This window comes from Petaurus breviceps, unplaced genomic scaffold, assembly GCF_028583685.1.
Source record: "Petaurus breviceps papuanus isolate PSGF00001 unplaced genomic scaffold, PetGlider_PUasm1.0 98, whole genome shotgun sequence".
NCBI lineage: Eukaryota > Metazoa > Chordata > Mammalia > Diprotodontia > Petauridae > Petaurus > Petaurus breviceps.
Window position 1 is genome coordinate 63863197 of NW_027187460.1, and position 18361 is coordinate 63881557.

Here is an 18361-nt window from a genome sequence, read left to right on the forward strand (position 1 = left end):
CACACACACACACACACACACACACACACACACACACACACACACACCCCCCCCTTTGCCACCATTAGGATACAACCATATGAATCACTCCTATTAGTTATAGAACTCAGAAAATTGAACTGACAATATATTTTACTTTTAAAAATCACCAATTAACAAATAAATATAGATTACCTTTGAGATACTCAGAGGACAGATAGGAAAAAACAGAAAATGAGAAAACTATCTCCTCTCTAAATTTTACATCTCTCCCAACATCTACCACAGTGCTCTGCACACAGCAGGTCCTTGACATATGGTCATTAACTGATAAATTATATTTTTAAAATTAAAATGCTACAATTTTTACAGAAAAAGGAAAACGACTTTTGAAGTTTACTCACCAGAAATGTCCATGAATGCTCGATCCCAAAATTCATCTACTGTATAGCACTCTGCAGATGTAATGTTGACTGAAAGAACAATATCATCCTCCACATACTTTAATATGAGATTATTTATAACAATATTGACATTGTTTACAACTCGTCTAATCAAGCTCTGCACATATCCTGAAAAATGAAAAAACAAAAGGAAAAAGAAATTTGATTACACCAGATGTCTTTCATTGAATTTTCCTGCATTCTTGCATATAACTTACAGGAAGATAAAATTATTCAATTAAGACCCATATAGTCTTCCCTAGGCAAATAAAACAGAGAACCAAAGGAAAATAAGGACTACAGGTTTAAAATCCAAGGTAAAAAAATCCACTACATAAACATTATATAAATTATATATATATATCAATGTTCTTTTCTCTAACAAATCAGTGTTTCCTTGATTTCATTTAACAGATCTTTTTATGATGAATAATATTTGATCATTAATCCTATATTTTTATTTTCACTGGTTTTCACATACCGTGTTTCCCCAATAATAAGACCTATCCCGAAAATAAGCCCTCCCCTTACTGTGTAAGATTCCTCTAAAATAAGCCCTCCCCCGAAAATAAGCCCTATTGAGATTGCTACTGTAGTGAAGGTGATCCCCGGTGCTACACACTACATTATGGTACCCTCTGTATACACCATCCCCGCCCCGGTGAAACACACGCTGCGCTCCGAGCTGCATCCAATCAGAGCTGCAGCAGTGAGCGCGTCATCCTGTTCTTTATTGAATTCATTATTGAATAAAGGTACATTTTTTTGTTCACATTTACCTGTTTATTAAAATTGCTGTCAATGTTCATTAAAATAAGCCCTCCCCTGAAAATAAGCCCTCTGGTGTTTTTCTGTCCAAAAAAATTAATAAGACAGTGTCTTATTATCGGGGAAACACGGTATATATGATTATGCAGTATAAAGAAAGAATGTGAGTAGGTACTGAGTTATTTATCTTCTCCATTAGAATATGAATTCCTGCAGAATAGAGACTGTCTTTTTTTGTATTTCCAGTACTTAGAAGAATGCCTAACTGGAATTCCCCACCAAGCATCAGCTGTCTTCTCACCCTAGAACTTCACTCAATGACAGTGTCCTTATTCCAGGACATCTTTCTACTCCCGTCCTCTCACTAGTGAGTTCCTCCTCAGGTTCCATCTTGGGAAGAAGCCCAGGCCAGTCAACATTAATTCCTCCCCCCAGCTCTGCTTCTCTCTCTCTCTGGTTTTGCCATCATCCTCCCCCTCCCCTACTTTTCTTTCTTTTTTTTTTTTAAAGCAATTGGGGTTAAGTAAGTTGCTCAAGGTTACACGGCCAGGTGTTTCTGGGTGGGTGCTAAGTGTCTGAGCCCAGATTCAATCCCCAGGTCAGTCCGACACTGGAGCCGGTGCTCTTACTCGCTGTGCTACCTGGCCACCCCCCATCCCCTACTTTTCAATTTCTTTTGCTATACTGCCTTTCTCTATTAGAGTGCAAATTCCTTTTAAGACAAGGAATGTCTTTTTTTTCCTGCTTATATTTGTATCCTCGATGCTTGGTTAACATAGTACATAGTACATGGTACATAGTGAGTCCTTAATAGATGATTGTTGACTGTGTTTTTATGGCATAACAGAAAAGAGATAGCTTATAATAAAAAATTATTTGTATTTCATTCAATTTATCTCACTTTTTTCCTTCTAAATAATCTAACAGCGATGGCGCGGCGGCCTGCACGGGAAGGCGTGGCCGCTGCGGACACAGGCCGGGTAGGCACGGCGGCGGACACAGGCCGGGACAGCGCGGCGGCACGCGGACGCAGGCCGGGAAGGCGCGGTGGCGGACACAGGCCAGGAAGGGGCCTGATCAACTCCGAGGGCAAGTCTTCCCACCAACAACAAGGACCACTACCAGGACAATCACCAAAGGGCTGGGACTGGAAAGAGCAAGGTAAGAAGCAAAGACAGGGGCCCCTATACTGGACAGCAAACACTCCTGGGGCTACCACATCATAGCACAGAAATCTTTTTTTAAAAAGCCCCTTTCAGGACCTCCAAAGATGAGGATGACAGAGTGAACCCCACTTGCTCCAAACCCCCCCTCTGACCCTGAAAATATAGTAACTATTGTCCAGGGCAAAACCCTCTACAGTAAAGGCTTGGGATCCTAGAGGAAGGGCGTGGTTAGGACCCTGCCTCAAAATGGGTAGAAAGCAGACTACAAAGACAAAGACTCTAGAGTCGTACTATCCTCAGAGTGAGGAACCAACCTCAGAGGGAGACAATGTGGACTCCACACCCACAGCTGAAACTTCAACAGTGAATGGATCCCAAGCACAGAAGGCTCTCCTAGATGAGATCAAAAGGAACTTTGAAAGCAAAATGAGAGAGATAGAAGAGAAAATGAATAATTATCTCAAAACAAAAATAGCAGAATTCGAAAAGCATTATAATGAGGAAAACATCTCTCTAAAAAGAAAAATGTATGATATGGAAAAGGAGCTTCATAAATTAACCAAGGAAAATGATTTGCTAAAAACTAGAATTAAACAAAGGGAAACAAATAACTCTATGAGGAACCAAGAAGTAGCCAAGCAAAACAACAAAAATGAAAAATTAGAAAAAGAGGTAAAATACCTCAAAGAAAAAATAACTGACCTGGAAAACAGATCCAGGAGAGATAATCTGAGAATCATAGGCCTACCAGAAAGTTATGATGAAAAAATGAGCCTGGACAACATTCTCCAAGAGCTCGTTAAGGAAAACTGCCCTAAGATACTTGAACCTGAGGGGAAAATAGAAATCGACAGAATCCACTGGACACCTGCTGTAAGAATCCCAAACTGAAAAATCCTCGAAATGTTGTGGCCAAACTCCAGAACTACCAGATAAAAGAGAAAATACTTCAAGCGGCCAGAAAGAAACAATTCAAATATCAAGGGTCCACAGTGAGGATTGCACAGGATTTGTCAGCCTCCACACTGAAAGATCGGAGGCAGTGGAATACAATTTTCAGGAAGGCAAAACAGCTTGGATTACAACCAAGGATCACATACCCAGTGAGACTGAGCATATTCTTCCAGGCAAAGAGATGGTCATTCAATGATATAACAGAGTTCCAGACCTTCTTGATAAAAAAGCCAGAACTCAATGGAAAATTCAACCTCCAATTACAAGAAGCAACAGCGACTTAGAAAGGTAAACAAGGAGAACACACATCATTTTAGAGGGAAAGAAGGGAGGGAGAGGAGCTTCGCATGAGATCTGTTCCTCTCATTCTTGATGCGAAGAAAAAATACCATACCTCATTAAGTATAACAATATCCTACAGGTAGTAGGAGGGGGAAAGGGTTACAAAAGGGGGGTGGGAGTGGTTTGTAGAGAGGGAAGTAGTAAGGGGAAAAGGGGAGGAAAAGGGAGGGGGGCCGAAAAGGGAACACTGAGGGAGGCGGTGGTCAAAAGGAAAACTATCAAGGGGAGGAAGGGAGAAGGGAGGAAAAATATGAACATTAACAGGGGCAGGAATAGGATAAGGGGAAAGAAACAGATAACAATCATAACTGTAAACGAGAATGGAATGAACTCTCCTATAAAAAGGAGATGGATAGCAGAATGGATTAGAAATCATAATCCTACAATATGCTGTTTACAAGAAACACATCTGAAACAGAGGAATACACACAAGGTAAAGGTAAAAGGTTGGAGTAAAATATATCATGCCTCAGCTAAAGTAAAAAAAGCAGGGGTAGCAATCCTTGATGAAGCAAATGCAAAAATTGACCTAATTAAAAGAGATAAGGAAGGAAACTATATCCTGTTAAAAGGCACCATCGAGAATGAAGTATCACTACTTAACATATATGCACCAAGTGGTGTAGCTTCCAAATTCCTAGAGGTGAAGGTAAAGGAATTAGAGGAAGAAACAGATAGCAAAACTATACTAGTGGGAGACCTTAATCTCCCCCTGTCTGAACTTGATAAATCCAACCTCAAAATAAACAAGAAAGAAGTTAAAGAGGTGAACAGGATTTTAGAGAGGATAGGTATGATAGATCTCTGGAGAAAACTGAATGGGGATAAAAAGGAATATACTTTCTTCTCAGCGGTTCATGGCACATACTCAAAAACTGACCATGTTCTAGGGCATAAAAACCTCACAATTCTATGCAGTAAGGCAGAAATATTAAACGCCTCGTTCTCAGATCATGATGCAATAAAAATTATATGCAATAAAGGGCCAGGGAAAGACAGACTAAAAACTAACTGGAAATTAAACAATTTAATCCTAAAGAATGAGTGGGTCAAACAAGAAATTATAGAAACAATTAGTAATTTCATTCAAGAGAATGATAATAATGAGACAACATACCAAAATCTGTGGGATGCATTAAAGGCAGTTCTTAGGGGAAGTTTTATATCCCTGAGTGCATACGTGATTAAATTAGAGAAAAGGGAGCTCAACGAATTGGGCATGCAATTAAAAAACCTAGAAAAAGAACAAATTCAAAATCCCCAATTAAATACTAAACTAGAAATATTGAAGACTAAAGGAGAGATTAATAAAATCAAAATTAAGAAAACTATTGAACTAATAAATAAAACCAAGAGCTGGTTTTATGAAAAAACCAACAAAATTGATAGACCCTTAGTTAATATGATAAAAAAAAAGGAAGAAGCAAACCAAATTATGAGTATCAAAAATGAAAAGGGTGAATCTACCTCCAATGAAGAGGAAATCAAAACAATAATTAGGAATTATTTTTCCCAATTGTATGCACATAAATTTGACAATCTTAGGGAAATGGATGAGTATTTAGAAACATACAAGTTGCCCAGATTAACTGAAGAGGAAGTAAATTACTTAAATAATCCCATCTCAGAAAAAGAAATCGAACAAGCCATCAGTCACCTCCCTAGGAAAAAATCTCCAGGGCCAGATGGATTCACTAGTGAATTCTATCAAACATTTAAAGAACAATTGATTCCAATACTCTACAAATTATTTGGAAAAATTAATGAAGAAGGAGTCCTACCAAATTCTTTTTATGACACAAATATGGTACTGATACCTAAATCAGGAAGAGATAAAACAGAGAAAGAAAATTATAGACCAATCTCCCTCATGAATATAGATGCAAAAATTCTAAATAAAATACTAGCCAAAAGACTACAGCAACTTATCTCAAGAATAATACACTTTGATCAGGTAGGATTTATTCCAGGAATGCAAGGATGGTTTAATATTAGGAAAACCATCAGTATAATTGAGCATATCAACAATAAAACTAGCAGAAACCACATGATCATTTCAATAGATGCAGAAAAGGCTTTTGACAAAATACAACATCCATTCCTATTAAAAACATTAGAAAGTATAGGAATAAATGGAGCCTTCCTTAAAATAATAGGTAGCATCTATTTAAAGCCATCAGCAAGTATTATATGTAATGGGGAGAAGCTAGAAACATTTCCCATAAGATCAGGGGTGAAACAACGGTGTCCACTATCACCCCTCTTATTCAATCTGGTACTAGAAATGTTAGCAGTAGCAATTAGAGAAGAAAAAGAAATCAAAGGAATCAAGTTAGGCAAAGAAGAGACCAAGCTATCACTCTTTGCAGATGATATGATGATATACTTAGAGAATCCTAGAGAATCAAGTAAAAAACTGCTTGAGACAATAAATAAATTTGGCAAAGTTGCAGGATATAAAATAAACCCACATAAATCCTCGGCATTCCTATATATTTCCAATGAAATTCAACAGCAAGAAGTAGAAAGAGAAATCCCATTTAAAGTTACTGTAGACATATAAAACATTTGGGAATCTACCTGCCAAAACAAACCCAGGACCTGTATGATCATAACTACAAAACACTTTTCACACAAATAAAGTCAGATCTAACTAATTGGAAAAATATCAATTGCTCATGGCTGGGTCGAGCTAATATAATAAAAATGACAATTTTACCTAAATTAAACTATATATTTAGTGCCATACCAATTAATTTACCAAAAAACTACTTTATAGAGTTAGAAAAAATAGTAACTAAATTCATCTGGAAGAATAAACGGTCCAGAATATCAAGGGAATTAAAGAAAAAAAATGCTAGGGGAGGTGGACTAGCTTTACCAGATTTCAATCTGTACTATAAAGCAGCAGTCATCAAAACTACCTGGTACTGGCTTAGAAATAGAGAAGTGGATCAATGGAATAGATTAGGCACACGAGATTCAGAAGTCAACGACTACAGTAATATATTGTTTGATAAACCCCCAGACCCTGGTTTTGGGATAAGAACTCACAGTTTGACAAAAACTGCTGGGAAAACTGGAATATAGTATGGCAGAAACTGGACATAGACCATTATCTAACACCATATACCAAAATCAAGTCTAAATGGGTTCATGATCTAGGTATAAAGGTTGATACTGTAAGCAGTCTGCTAAAACAAGGAATAGTTTACCTGTCAGATTTGTAGAGAGGGAAAGACTTTATGACTAAACAAGAATTAGAGAACAGTATAAAATGTAAAATGGGTAATTTTGACTACATGAAATTGAAAAGTTTCTGTACAAATAAAGCCAATGTAACCAAGATTAAGAGGGAGGTGGGAAATTGGGAAAGAATCTTTACAACCTATTTCTCTGACAAAGGACTCATCTCTAAAATATACAGAGAATTGAGTCAAATTTATAAGAATACAAGTCATTCCCCAATTGATAAATGGTCAAAGGATATGAACAGGCAGTTTTCAGAGAAAGAAATTAAAGCTATCTATAAGCACATGAAGAAATGCTCTAATTCACTATTGATTAGAGAAATGCAAATCAAAACAACTCTGAGGTACCACATCTCACCAGTCAGATTGGCTAAGATGACAAAACAGGAAAATGACAAATGCTGGAGAGGATGTGGGCAAACTGGAACACTAATGCATTGCTGGTGGAGTTGTGAACTGATCCAGCCTTTCTGGAGAGCAATCTGGAGTTATGCCTAAAGGGCTATAAATACTTTCATACCCTTTGATCCAGCAATACCACCCCTAGGGTTATATCCCAAAGAGATTATAGAAATGGGAGAAAGACCCATATGTACAAAAATGTTTATAGCAGCTCTTTTTGTTGTGGCAAACAACTGGAAATTAAGGGGGTGCCCATCAATTGGGGAATGGCTGAACAAGTTGTGGTATATGCATGTTATGGAATACTATTGCGCCATAAGAAACAGGGAGCAGGCGGTCTTCATATTTACCTGGAGAAGCTTAAAAGAACTGATGCTGAGTGAGAAGAGTAGAACCAGGAGGAATTTGTACACAATTACAGACACAACGTATGTGTGATGACCAACTTTGATAGACTGGACTCTTCTCAACAATACAGGGATATAAGTCAATCCCAAAAGACGCATGATGGAGAGAAAAACATGCATCCAGAGAAAGAACTAGAAAGAACTAAATTTATATCCAGGTGGAAGCAAAATACCTGATCTTTTTCGTTCTCTTATTTGATTTTATGTCCTCTTTACCATTTTTCATTCCAGCTGGTACAATCCATCCTTATAACCTGACCATTGTATAATGTGAAAGTATTTACAGATCCTATACTTGATAATAAGCCGCCATGGGGGGGGAGGGGAGGGAGGGGGACAAAATGTGAAATTCAAGGAATTGTGGAATTGAATCCTGTAAACTAAAAAGAAACAAACAAATTAAATAAGGTGAAAATAAATAAATAAATAAATGACCTAACAACTAAATCAAAATTATTCAGGAGCTTAGAAGAAAAAAAAAGCAGTGAGGAAAGTGGTTTACATTCCCAAATTTACTAAAACAGAAATAATCATTGCATCTGTTTCTAGTCTAGGTTCTGTAAAATTATAATCTACAATATGGCTATTAATTCACAGTAGAAAAACTATATAAAAATAAACCAATCTGGACACCCCCAAATAAAAATTACAAAGGAATTTTAACACTAGGATACGATTATAATAGATATTCATTCCCTTATTCAATCACCACTTATTATATGCTAAATACTATACTAAGTACTAGAAGAGATATACCATGAAAATGAAAAAATGATCTCTGCCTTCAGAGTGCTAAGGGAAGGGGGAATCTTGCATTAGATAAGCAAAAATTAGTTGCAAGCAAAAAAAAAAAAGAAGCAGTCAAATGTTTGATTCAGGAACCTAAATTTCAAGTACAAAAACCCCTTGCTTGACAAGAACTGCTAGAAAAAACAGTAAAATTAGTTTTAAACCACCATGTTATATATGTTCATGTGATCATGTATTAAGGTAGAAGCAAGCAATTCAAATGCTGTAAAGTCATCTCAGATCACAGAATCACATAATTAGAGGTAAAAGGGATCTGTGAGATTTTAAATATGAAGAACCTGGAGCCAAGAAAGATTAAATGACTTGCTGAAGGTTATAAAGGTATTAAATGTGAAAGTCATCATTTGAACCCCTGTCCACGAATCCATGCTGTTCACTCTATCTGTTCATTTTCCACACTACAGTTTCTCTACAATGGCTACTGGTCACCAGAGAATAAATTTACTGACTTCATTAAGTGATGATTACCATAATCTGACTCCATCATAATCTTTTCATTACAATGATGCTGTAAGGGCAGCTACTGTACAAATATCACTTCATATTGCACTTCCTACTGTAAGCATTTTCATTTTAAGCCTCCTCCATTAAATCTCCTCCCTTAACTTCACACTCCAAATCTGCCCACCACTTCCACATACTTTCTGGAATGCCTATTGCATTAATAACAAACTTGCTTTCACCTTAAACGTTCCTTTTTTACTGCTTTCAACTTCTTCCTGGTTCCCTCTTAAAAACAAAGGTATCCTGGGCTACTTTTTCCATCACTGTTTGTAGTTTTATTCCTAATGACCCCAATTTACAGGTCATGGTGGGAATTGGAATATTCTTTGCTCTTCTACCACGTCTAGGCCCTTCCTTCACCATCAACACTCAGTAATCTCTCCTCTTTAGGGGTTCATTCAATCTATTATTGATCAGCAAATCAAGATTCTAGTAGCTATTTACTTATTTACCATGGCATACTCCTCTATCCAACTTCAGATATACAGAGAAACAGTCAAGCTAGGAAGCAATTAGTAAGCACCTATTAGGTACCATGTATAGTGCTAAGCAATGGGGATACAAAGAACAACAAAGAAAAAAATGCATGCTCTCAAGAACCTTACAATCTAATATAGGAGAAAACATTCAACCAATAATGTACAAAAAAGATACATAGGGGAAAACTAGATAAAATCAGTCCTTAGCATTAAGGAGTATCAGGTCCAAGTTCCTGAATTCAGAAAAAGAGGTAAAATGTGTCTATAAACAATAAAAGGAATAGTAATTAGGTGATCAGTATAAAAGCACTTTTCAGATAAGACCTCCTTGAGAAGTTGTAATATAAATAGGATATAAGATCTTTGCCCACCCATTAACAGACCTCAGGTGGAGTCCATTAAAGGAAGCTTGCTTAGGGGAGGTTTGCTTGTAGGAAGGCTTTCACACCTTTTGCTAATTTCTAATTAGGTACTGAGTCAGGAGTGCTGGGATGCCTTCTGGCTCTGAGAAGGGTATATATATTCTGAGTTGGTATTTTGCTTTGGGGGATCACTTATGAGAAAGATCTTGTGATTCTCTGGATGAGATTCTAAGTGGCTGTATATTCAGAGCTCCCCACCTGCTCAGATGTAAAGGCTCTCCTGATCCAGGGATGTATGTAAAGTGTATAGTTGATTCAGGCAGTCAGAACCCTATCTGTTGGTCTTTATTTCTCTGCTTGTATATTCTCTGTATTTTCTTTGTATTTTCTCTGAAGTTCAGAGAAATTTCAGTTTCCCCTCAATTAGTGAATATGATTCAAAATATGAATTATACTAAAAAGGTCGTTGATCCCTTAAACAGTTATCATTCCTAGTAAAGCAGAGCTAAGAACCTGTGCTAGCAGCCATCCTGGGTAGGCCAGTGTGGTTGGCACTACAGATGTGCAACTGTGAGAAAATTCCTTGTACCAATCTCTGAATGTGACTGAGTTTCTGGTCAGCATAACCTAGGTCTTTAGTTAAGGGTCTCTAAAAAGCAGGCAGAGGTAGTCCAGTTTCCCAGCCACAAAGGACTAGGTACAAATAATGAGGTTTTCTCCTAATTCCCATGTTTAAATAAAGTTTCTCACAGGACAGAAACTGGAATAGACCCATAACTAAAAGAAAGGGAACTGAAAGTGGCGGAGCCAAGATGGTGGAGAAGAGGCAGGAACTTGGCATGAGCTACCACTCCAAACACCTCCAATACCCGTAAAATATCACTCTAAACAAATTTTAGAGCTATAGAACCCAAAAAGTGAAAGAGAGAAACAAATCTACCACTGAAGGCAGCCTGACAGGCCTACAGGAAGGGTATATCATACTGAGCAGGAAGCTGAGCCCAGTCCCCCATGAGCCACGTGGTCTGAGATCTGAGGGGGCCCCAACCAGCGGCACAAACTAGCCAAAGCAAACTTCAGAAGAGTGAATCAGCAGCAGCTGTGGCAGTTTCCAGACTTCTCAACCCATAAATGCCAGTGAGAAGGTAAAAGGTCAGTGGGGAACTCTGTTCGAAGGGGATGAGGGAAGACCATGGTCCCACCCCTGCCCCCAGGGACAAGAGGTGGTAGAAGAATGGCGGTTGCTGCTGCATACCGGTCTCCAGAGCTCCTGGCCTGTAGATAGTAGGGGGAACAAGCAACCATTCAGAGAGTAATAGATCTTGCTTTAACCTGCTTGGATCCAGATTGCGGTCATGGATGGTGGTCCTGGGGTATGTGGACAGTGTACAAGTGCTTGGGGTGTCTGTAGAGAGGGGACCCTCCTCATAGCTCTGACAACATGTGCAAAAACCCCAGCGATTTGGGACACAGCTCTCTCCACTTTGGAAGCAGAGTTCCACCATGGCAAAGACCTCAAAAGTCAAGTAATTAGCTGGCAAGATGAGCAAGACTAGGATACATAATCAGACCATAGAATCCTTTTTTTTGGCTCAAAAAGGATCAAAACATGGAACCAGAAGAAGGAAACAAAGTCAAAACTCCTGCATCAAAAATTCCAAGAAAAATATGAAATGGTTATGATAAGATACAGGCTCTGGGAACCCCCCTGAACTCTGACTTTATCTTCCCATTTGATGAGGCATTTGCCTGAGGTCATAAACCTTTCATTATAGCTCAGCCCAAATCGATGTTACTAGCCTAGCCCTCCATTGTCCAGCTAGCCCTCACCCTTGATCCTCCCAAAATGTCTATACACCCTTAAACTAGCCTAGCCCTCCATAGTCTCATCTCCAGGTAGCCTCCAGCTATTTCCCACGGCTTAATCTCTCATCACTGGAGTATGACTTCATTTGACTCCTGAAGACCCTCCCCAAACTTCTCCTCTAGGCCACACCTAGGTTCCTCCCACAACCTTTCTATATATGACACTATCTTGCCTCCATGAGAGAGAAAACACCAGAGAATGATCTAATGCAGACTCACTCTGTGTCACATGATTCTGGATGACTGTCCAAAGCAAAGGTCACAGACACCAAGGCTCCTTAAGAGTCTACTCATTATGGCGAATCTTTAATAAACTTTGCTATTACTTTGGCTGAGAGGAGACTTGAGTAGAATTCATTCGAAAGGACCCAGCATTTTGGGGTCTCAAACACCCCTAAATCCTATACCTCAACATTTTATGCTTCCCTGACCTCATCATTACTTTCCTAAAGTGAAGGTCTGTTCACATCACTACCACCTCCCACTCAACAAATTCCAATGGCTCCCTCTCACCTCCAAAATCTCATATAAAATTTTCTGTTGATCTTTTAAAGTCCTTCAAAACTTAGCCCCTTCCAACCTAGCAAAAGTAAGAAATAGAAAACGAATAGGGTATATGTTCCACTGGTAACCATATAATGTAGAAGAACAAGGCTTCCAGGATACTGTGTAGACTTTCTATGGATAATCCATAAGAAGACCAAGATAAAGTCAAAAAGGAAAAGATGGCATGGATGAAGAAGGAAGAAATAAAAGGGAAGGGGGAAAGGAAAAGCATTTATATATCACCTACGAAGTGTGAGGTGCTGTGTTCACCACATTTTATAAACATTATCTCATTTGATTTTCACTGTTATTATCCCCATTTTGCAGTTAAGAGAGGAGGTTCAGAGCCAAGATGGCAGCATAGAAGCAGAAAAACTCTGTGAGACCCCCCCAATAACCACCTCAAATACCTATAAAATATGACAATAAACAAACTTTAGAGCTACAGAACCCACAAAGTGACAGAGAAAAACAAATCTTCCACTGAAGGCAGCCTAGCAGGAAGGGTCCATGGCAGCAGACTGGGAGCCAAGCCCAGCCCTGAGTGAGCCTGTGGTTTTAGCCCCAGGGAGGCCCCAACCACAGGCTGGAGCAGACTTCGGGAGAGTGGGTCACCAGCAGCTGTGGCGGTTTCCAGAAATATCAACCCATAAATGTCAATGACAAAGCAAAAGGTCAGTGTAGAACTCTGTTGGAAATGGGGGTGGGGGGGACCGAAGAGAGGTCGGGCCTCTGCCCCAAGAGAGAGAAGTGGCAGAGGCATGGCAGCCTTGTAGCTGCCTCGACCTGCCTGCTTCAGAGCTCCCAGACTTAAGATCATCATGGGGCCAAGTGAGCATTCAGAGGATAATCACTGTTGCTTTAACCTGCCTAGATCTGGATTGTGGTCTTCGGTTGTGGTCCTGAGGTGTGTGACCAGTGAGGCAGAGCTTGTGGGGAATGGAGGGACAGCGCCCTCCTAATAGCTCTAGCAGCTGCAAAAACCCCAGTGATTTGGGACGAAGCTCTCCCCTCTGGAAGCAAGAGTTCTACTATGGCAAAGTTCTCAAAACTCAAGTAACTGAATGGCAACATAAGGAAGCTAAGCAAGCACAGCAATCCAACTTTAAATTCCTTTTATGAGAACAAAAAGGATCAAAGTATGGAACAGGAGGAAGACAGCGAAGTCAGAATTCCTGCACCAAAAGCTTCCAAAAAAATATGAATTGGTTACAGGCCATAGAGGAGCTTAAGGATTCTGAAAATCAATTAAGAGAAGTGGAGGAAAAACTGGGAAGAGAAATAAGAATGATGAAAGAAAATCACGAAAAGCGTGTCAACAATCTGATTGAAGAAAATAATACCCTCAAAAAATAGACTAACTCAAAAGGCAAAAGAGGCTGAAAAAGCCAATGAGCTGAATTTGCCAGATGGAAAAAGAATTTCAAAGGCTCACTGAAGAGAATCATTACTTCAGAATTAGATTGGAGCAAATGGGCTAGTGACTTAATGAGAAATCAAGATACTCTTAAACAGATCCAAACAAATGAAAAAATAGAAGGCAATGTGAAATATCTCATTGGAAAAACCACTGACCTAGAAAACAGATCCAGGAGAGATCATTTAAAAATTATTGGAATACCTGAAAGCCATGATCAAAAAAAGAACCTAGAAATCATCCTCAAGAAATTCTCAAGGAAAAATGCCCTGATATTTTAGAACCAGAGGGCAAAATAGAAATTGAAAGAATTCACCGATCACCTCTTGAAAAAGATCCCCAAAAGAAAACTCCTAGGAATATTAAAGCCAGGTTCCACAGTTCCCAGATGAAGGAGAAAATATTACAAGCAGCCAAGAAGAAAGAATTTGAATATTGTGGAAACACAATCAGGATAACACAGGATCTAGTAGCTTCTACATTAAGGGATCAGCTTAGAATATGATATTCCAGAGATCAAAGGAGCTAGGGTTAAAACCAAGAATCACCTACTCAGCAAAACTGAGCAACATGTTTCAGAGAAAAACATGGTCACTCAATGAAATGGAGGATTTTCAAGCATTCATGATGAAAAAGCCAGAGTTGAATAGAAAATCTGACATTCAAATACAAGAAGCAAGAGAAGGTAAACAGGGAAAAGAAATCATAAAGAACTTATCAAAGTTGAACTAACATGCCTACATGGAAAAACAATAACTGTAACTTATGAAACTTTTCTCAGTATGAGGATAGTTGAAGGGAATATAAATGTGTGTAAATATATGCATATATACGTATATATGTACAAACACATATCTGTGTATATATACATAGATATGTATACATACATATCTATGTCTACATAAGAGTGTATATGGGCATATGAATACATATGTGAGTGTGTGTATATGTATACAGGTATAGACAGAGGGCACAGAATCAACTGAATAGAAAGAGATGATATTTAAAAGGTAAAACTGAGAGATGAGAGAGGAATGTAATGAGAGGAGATGGGGAGAGACTGAATGGGGTAAATTATCTCATATAGAAGAGGCAAGGGATAACTGTTACAATAGAGGGGAAGAACAGGAAGGCAAAAGGGAATGAGTCCACCTTACTCTCATTGAATTTGGCTTAGGGAGGGAATGATATACACACTAAATTGGGTATTTTGCCCAACAGGAGAGTAGGAGGGAAGGGGATGAGAGGAGGGATGATGGAGGGGAGGGCAGATTAGGGGGAAGAGAAGTTAGAAGCACACACTTTTGAAAAGGAACAGGGTCAAAGTAGAGAATAGAACAAGTGGGGGAGGGACAGGATGGAGGGAAATATAGTCAGTCTTTCACAATATATCCACTATGGAAAAGTTTTGCGTTAACTACACATGTACAACCTATATTGAACTGCTTATCATCCCAGTAAGGGTGAGTGATGAGGGAAGAAGGGAAAGAATCTGGAATTCAAAGTTTTAAAATCCAATGTTTAAAAAAGAAATTAATATTTTTTTTTACATGCAACTGGGAAATAAGATATACAGGCACTAGGGTATAGAGATCCATCTTGCCCTATTGGAAAGTTGTAGGGGGAATGGGGTAAGATATAGGAGAGAGCAGATTGGAGGAGGGGGTATACAGTGGGACTGCTGTTTTGGGGTGGGGTAGGGGAAAGACAGGGAGAAAATCTGTACCTCAAAATCTTGTGTTAGTGAATCATGTAAGCTAAAAATAAACACAAAATTTAATTTTAAAAAATTTGAATACAAAAAAAAGAAAGATAACAGAGAAACGGGTTAAATAACTTGCTCAAGGACACATAGGTAGGGTCATACCCCCAAAGGTCACTGATAAAAAAAACTTCCCATATATAAAAATAATTTAAACAGTACTTTTTGTAGTAAGAGAATTGGAAACAAAGCGAATGTCCATCAAATGAAGAATAAGCAAACAAACTTTAGCAAATGAATGCAATGGAATATACTTTACAAAATGACTAAAAGGATAAATACAGAGAAACATGAAAATATTGATAGAATCTGATGCAGAGTATAATAAGACAAAAAAACAATATACAAAATTGTTGCAAAGATGTAAATGGAAAGAACAATCAAAACACAATTGAAAATAAATGTTACAAAATTATAAAAAAAATAAGAAGGGTCCCAAAGACAAGAAATGAGAAGATACTCCTTTGCCAAGTTATTACTTAGGTCCACAAGTGTGGAACATTGGATATATTCTCAGACTTTTTGATGTATAGATAAGTTTTGCTTATTTTATTCTCTTTTTCTTAACTTAAAAAATGTTTATATAGGATGGCTTTCTTAATAAAAAATTTTTTATATCTAAATCGACATTTTTGCTAGAAAATGTATGTAAACCAACTCCCCTATGTTGTCGCTCTTCATCCCCGCGACTTCCAAAACAAAATACCCGTTTCGGGCTACTATTGCTCAACATCTGTTATCTCCCCCATTAGACTGTAACTTTTTTATGGGTAAGGTCGCTGAGTAACCTATCTTGTATATAACACATAAGACTGATCATTAAATAATGAAGGCTTAATGATTCCTCATGAAATAACTGCCAAGCCTATTCTAGAACTCCACAAAAGAGAACATTTAATAACTTGCAATTAAATATCCACAAATACATTATTTAAAACATGTAGCTTTTGAAAACAAGTAGCTTTCTCTCTGGGGGGAGGCGGGTATTTCTAACATTTGTTATATGTCACAGAATGTTTAAGTGTCTCTGGGGCACTAGAAACCTTAATAGAACCACCTCTAAGATAGTCCCTTAGGGGTCATAAACAAAGTCAAATTTTCACAATTTTAGTTTCAATTCAATTCTGTGTTTCCACTATAAGTAACTGTGAATAAGTTAGCAGTAGTATGTGCCAAAGGAAATAATACGTTTATTATGCTAAAATAACAACAGAAGCTGAAAAGAATATGGCTCACTTTCAAGGAAGAGGATAATCTTTTATTCCTAAAATTTCAGTAAAGTAAATAACAGGCACAACCTTTAAAGATCACTCTCATTCTTAAAAAACATTTGGCAGAATTGTATACATTTTTAAAAGTCAGGACAGGTCAAATATATTTCTAACTACAATAAGCTTTTCTGCTCATTTGTATTGGTCATCAAGGCAATTTCACTTTTTAACTTCATGGCTGCAATAGGAAATAAAAACTAAAGGAGATCCTTCCCTATATGGAGTATATGTTAGAAGACAGGTCCAAGGAGCACAAAGGATTAAGAAGGTAAGGATGTAAAACAGAAAAGAAAAGAAGAATAGATTAAAAACCAGAATACAACATTATGTTGTTTACAAGAAATATATTTAAAAATGAGAGACACAGAGTAAAAGTAAGGGATGGAGTAAAATTTATTATGCTACTGCTGATGCAAAAAAAAAAAAAAACAAGGGTAGCAATCATAATTTCAGACAAAGATAAAGCTAAAAGAGACAAACAGAAAATATATCATGATAAAAGGAACCATATTTAATAAAGTAATATCAACACTAAGCCTATATGTACCAATACTACAGCATCCAAAATTTTTTTTAAAAAACAGCTAAATGAAATTAGAGGTGGAAATTGATAGCAAAATTATAATAGTGGGAGATTTCAACTTTCCCCTCTGAACCAGATAAATCTCACCAAAAAATAAATGAGAAAGAATTCAAGGAGATGAACAGAATATTAGATAATCTAGATATGATAGCTATCTGCATGGAATCTTTACAAAAAATTACTATATTAGGGCAAAAAACTTTATAGTTAAAAGCAGAAAAGCAAAAATGACTTCCAGAGCCAAGATGGCAAAGTGAGAAACGAACCCTCTAAAGCCCTCATTGAATTCCCCTTAAAACAAGTAGAAAACCACCTCAGAACTGATGTAGGAGCAGGGAAGCAGCTTACCAGAAAGACAGCTGGAAAGATCTATCTCACTGGAGTGAGAGGGGAGCTAGGTCCAAGAGTAGCAGAAACAGCAGCAGCCAGTCTCACATCAGAGGGCCTGCAGCAAGGCTCCAAGCATGGGGCAATCCACCAGCAAGGCCTTGATCCCATTGCTGCTAAGTAGCCTGCCCTGGGGCTGGCCAACAAGAAGACCGTTCCTCTGAGGTCTTCCAGCAGACAGACCCTTTCAACAGCAGAACCCCACCCCTGAAGCAGGCCAGCAACTAAATCCCACACCCAGGGAATGCAAACAGGAAGGCCCCACAACCCAGTACAAGCCAGAGAGAAAGCCTACCCTCCATAGAAAGTAAGCAGCTAAGCCCTGAAGCCCAGTGAAAGTCAGCAGGAAGACCCAGAGCTCCACTACAAAAAGTTTGGGACAGTGCAGGCCCAGAACCCAAATCTCACATAAAATCACAAGCAACACTCGCCTCCCCAAAAAACGCAGAAAAACGAGCACAAAAAAAAAAAAAAAGGACCTTGACTACATAAAGTTATTAAGGTAACAGGAAGGGTCAAGGCATAAACCTTAGGACAATAATGTCAAAATAGCTATATGTGAAGCCTCAAAGCATAATGTGATTTGGCCTGAGGTCCAAAAATAATTCCTGAAAGATCTCAAAAAGGATTTTAAAAAGCAAATTAGAAAAGGAGAAGAAAAG

General features: G+C 38.1%; 1 protein-coding gene across 10 annotated transcripts in view; it reads right to left on the reverse strand.

The window, feature by feature from the left end:
• The window catches only part of VPS13B (vacuolar protein sorting 13 homolog B), a 1080499-nt gene that overhangs the window by 980924 nt on the left and 81214 nt on the right, over nucleotides 1-18361 (reverse strand). For all 10 annotated transcript variants that reach the window (XR_011167006.1, XM_069081095.1, XM_069081089.1 and 7 more), the window contains exon 5: nucleotides 384-551. Coding sequence is in view for 9 of the 10 variants with exons in the window: in XM_069081095.1 (XP_068937196.1) it covers nucleotides 384-551 (168 nt within the window). In the remaining variant the exon portion in view is untranslated. The remainder of the gene's footprint in view (nucleotides 1-383; nucleotides 552-18361) is intronic.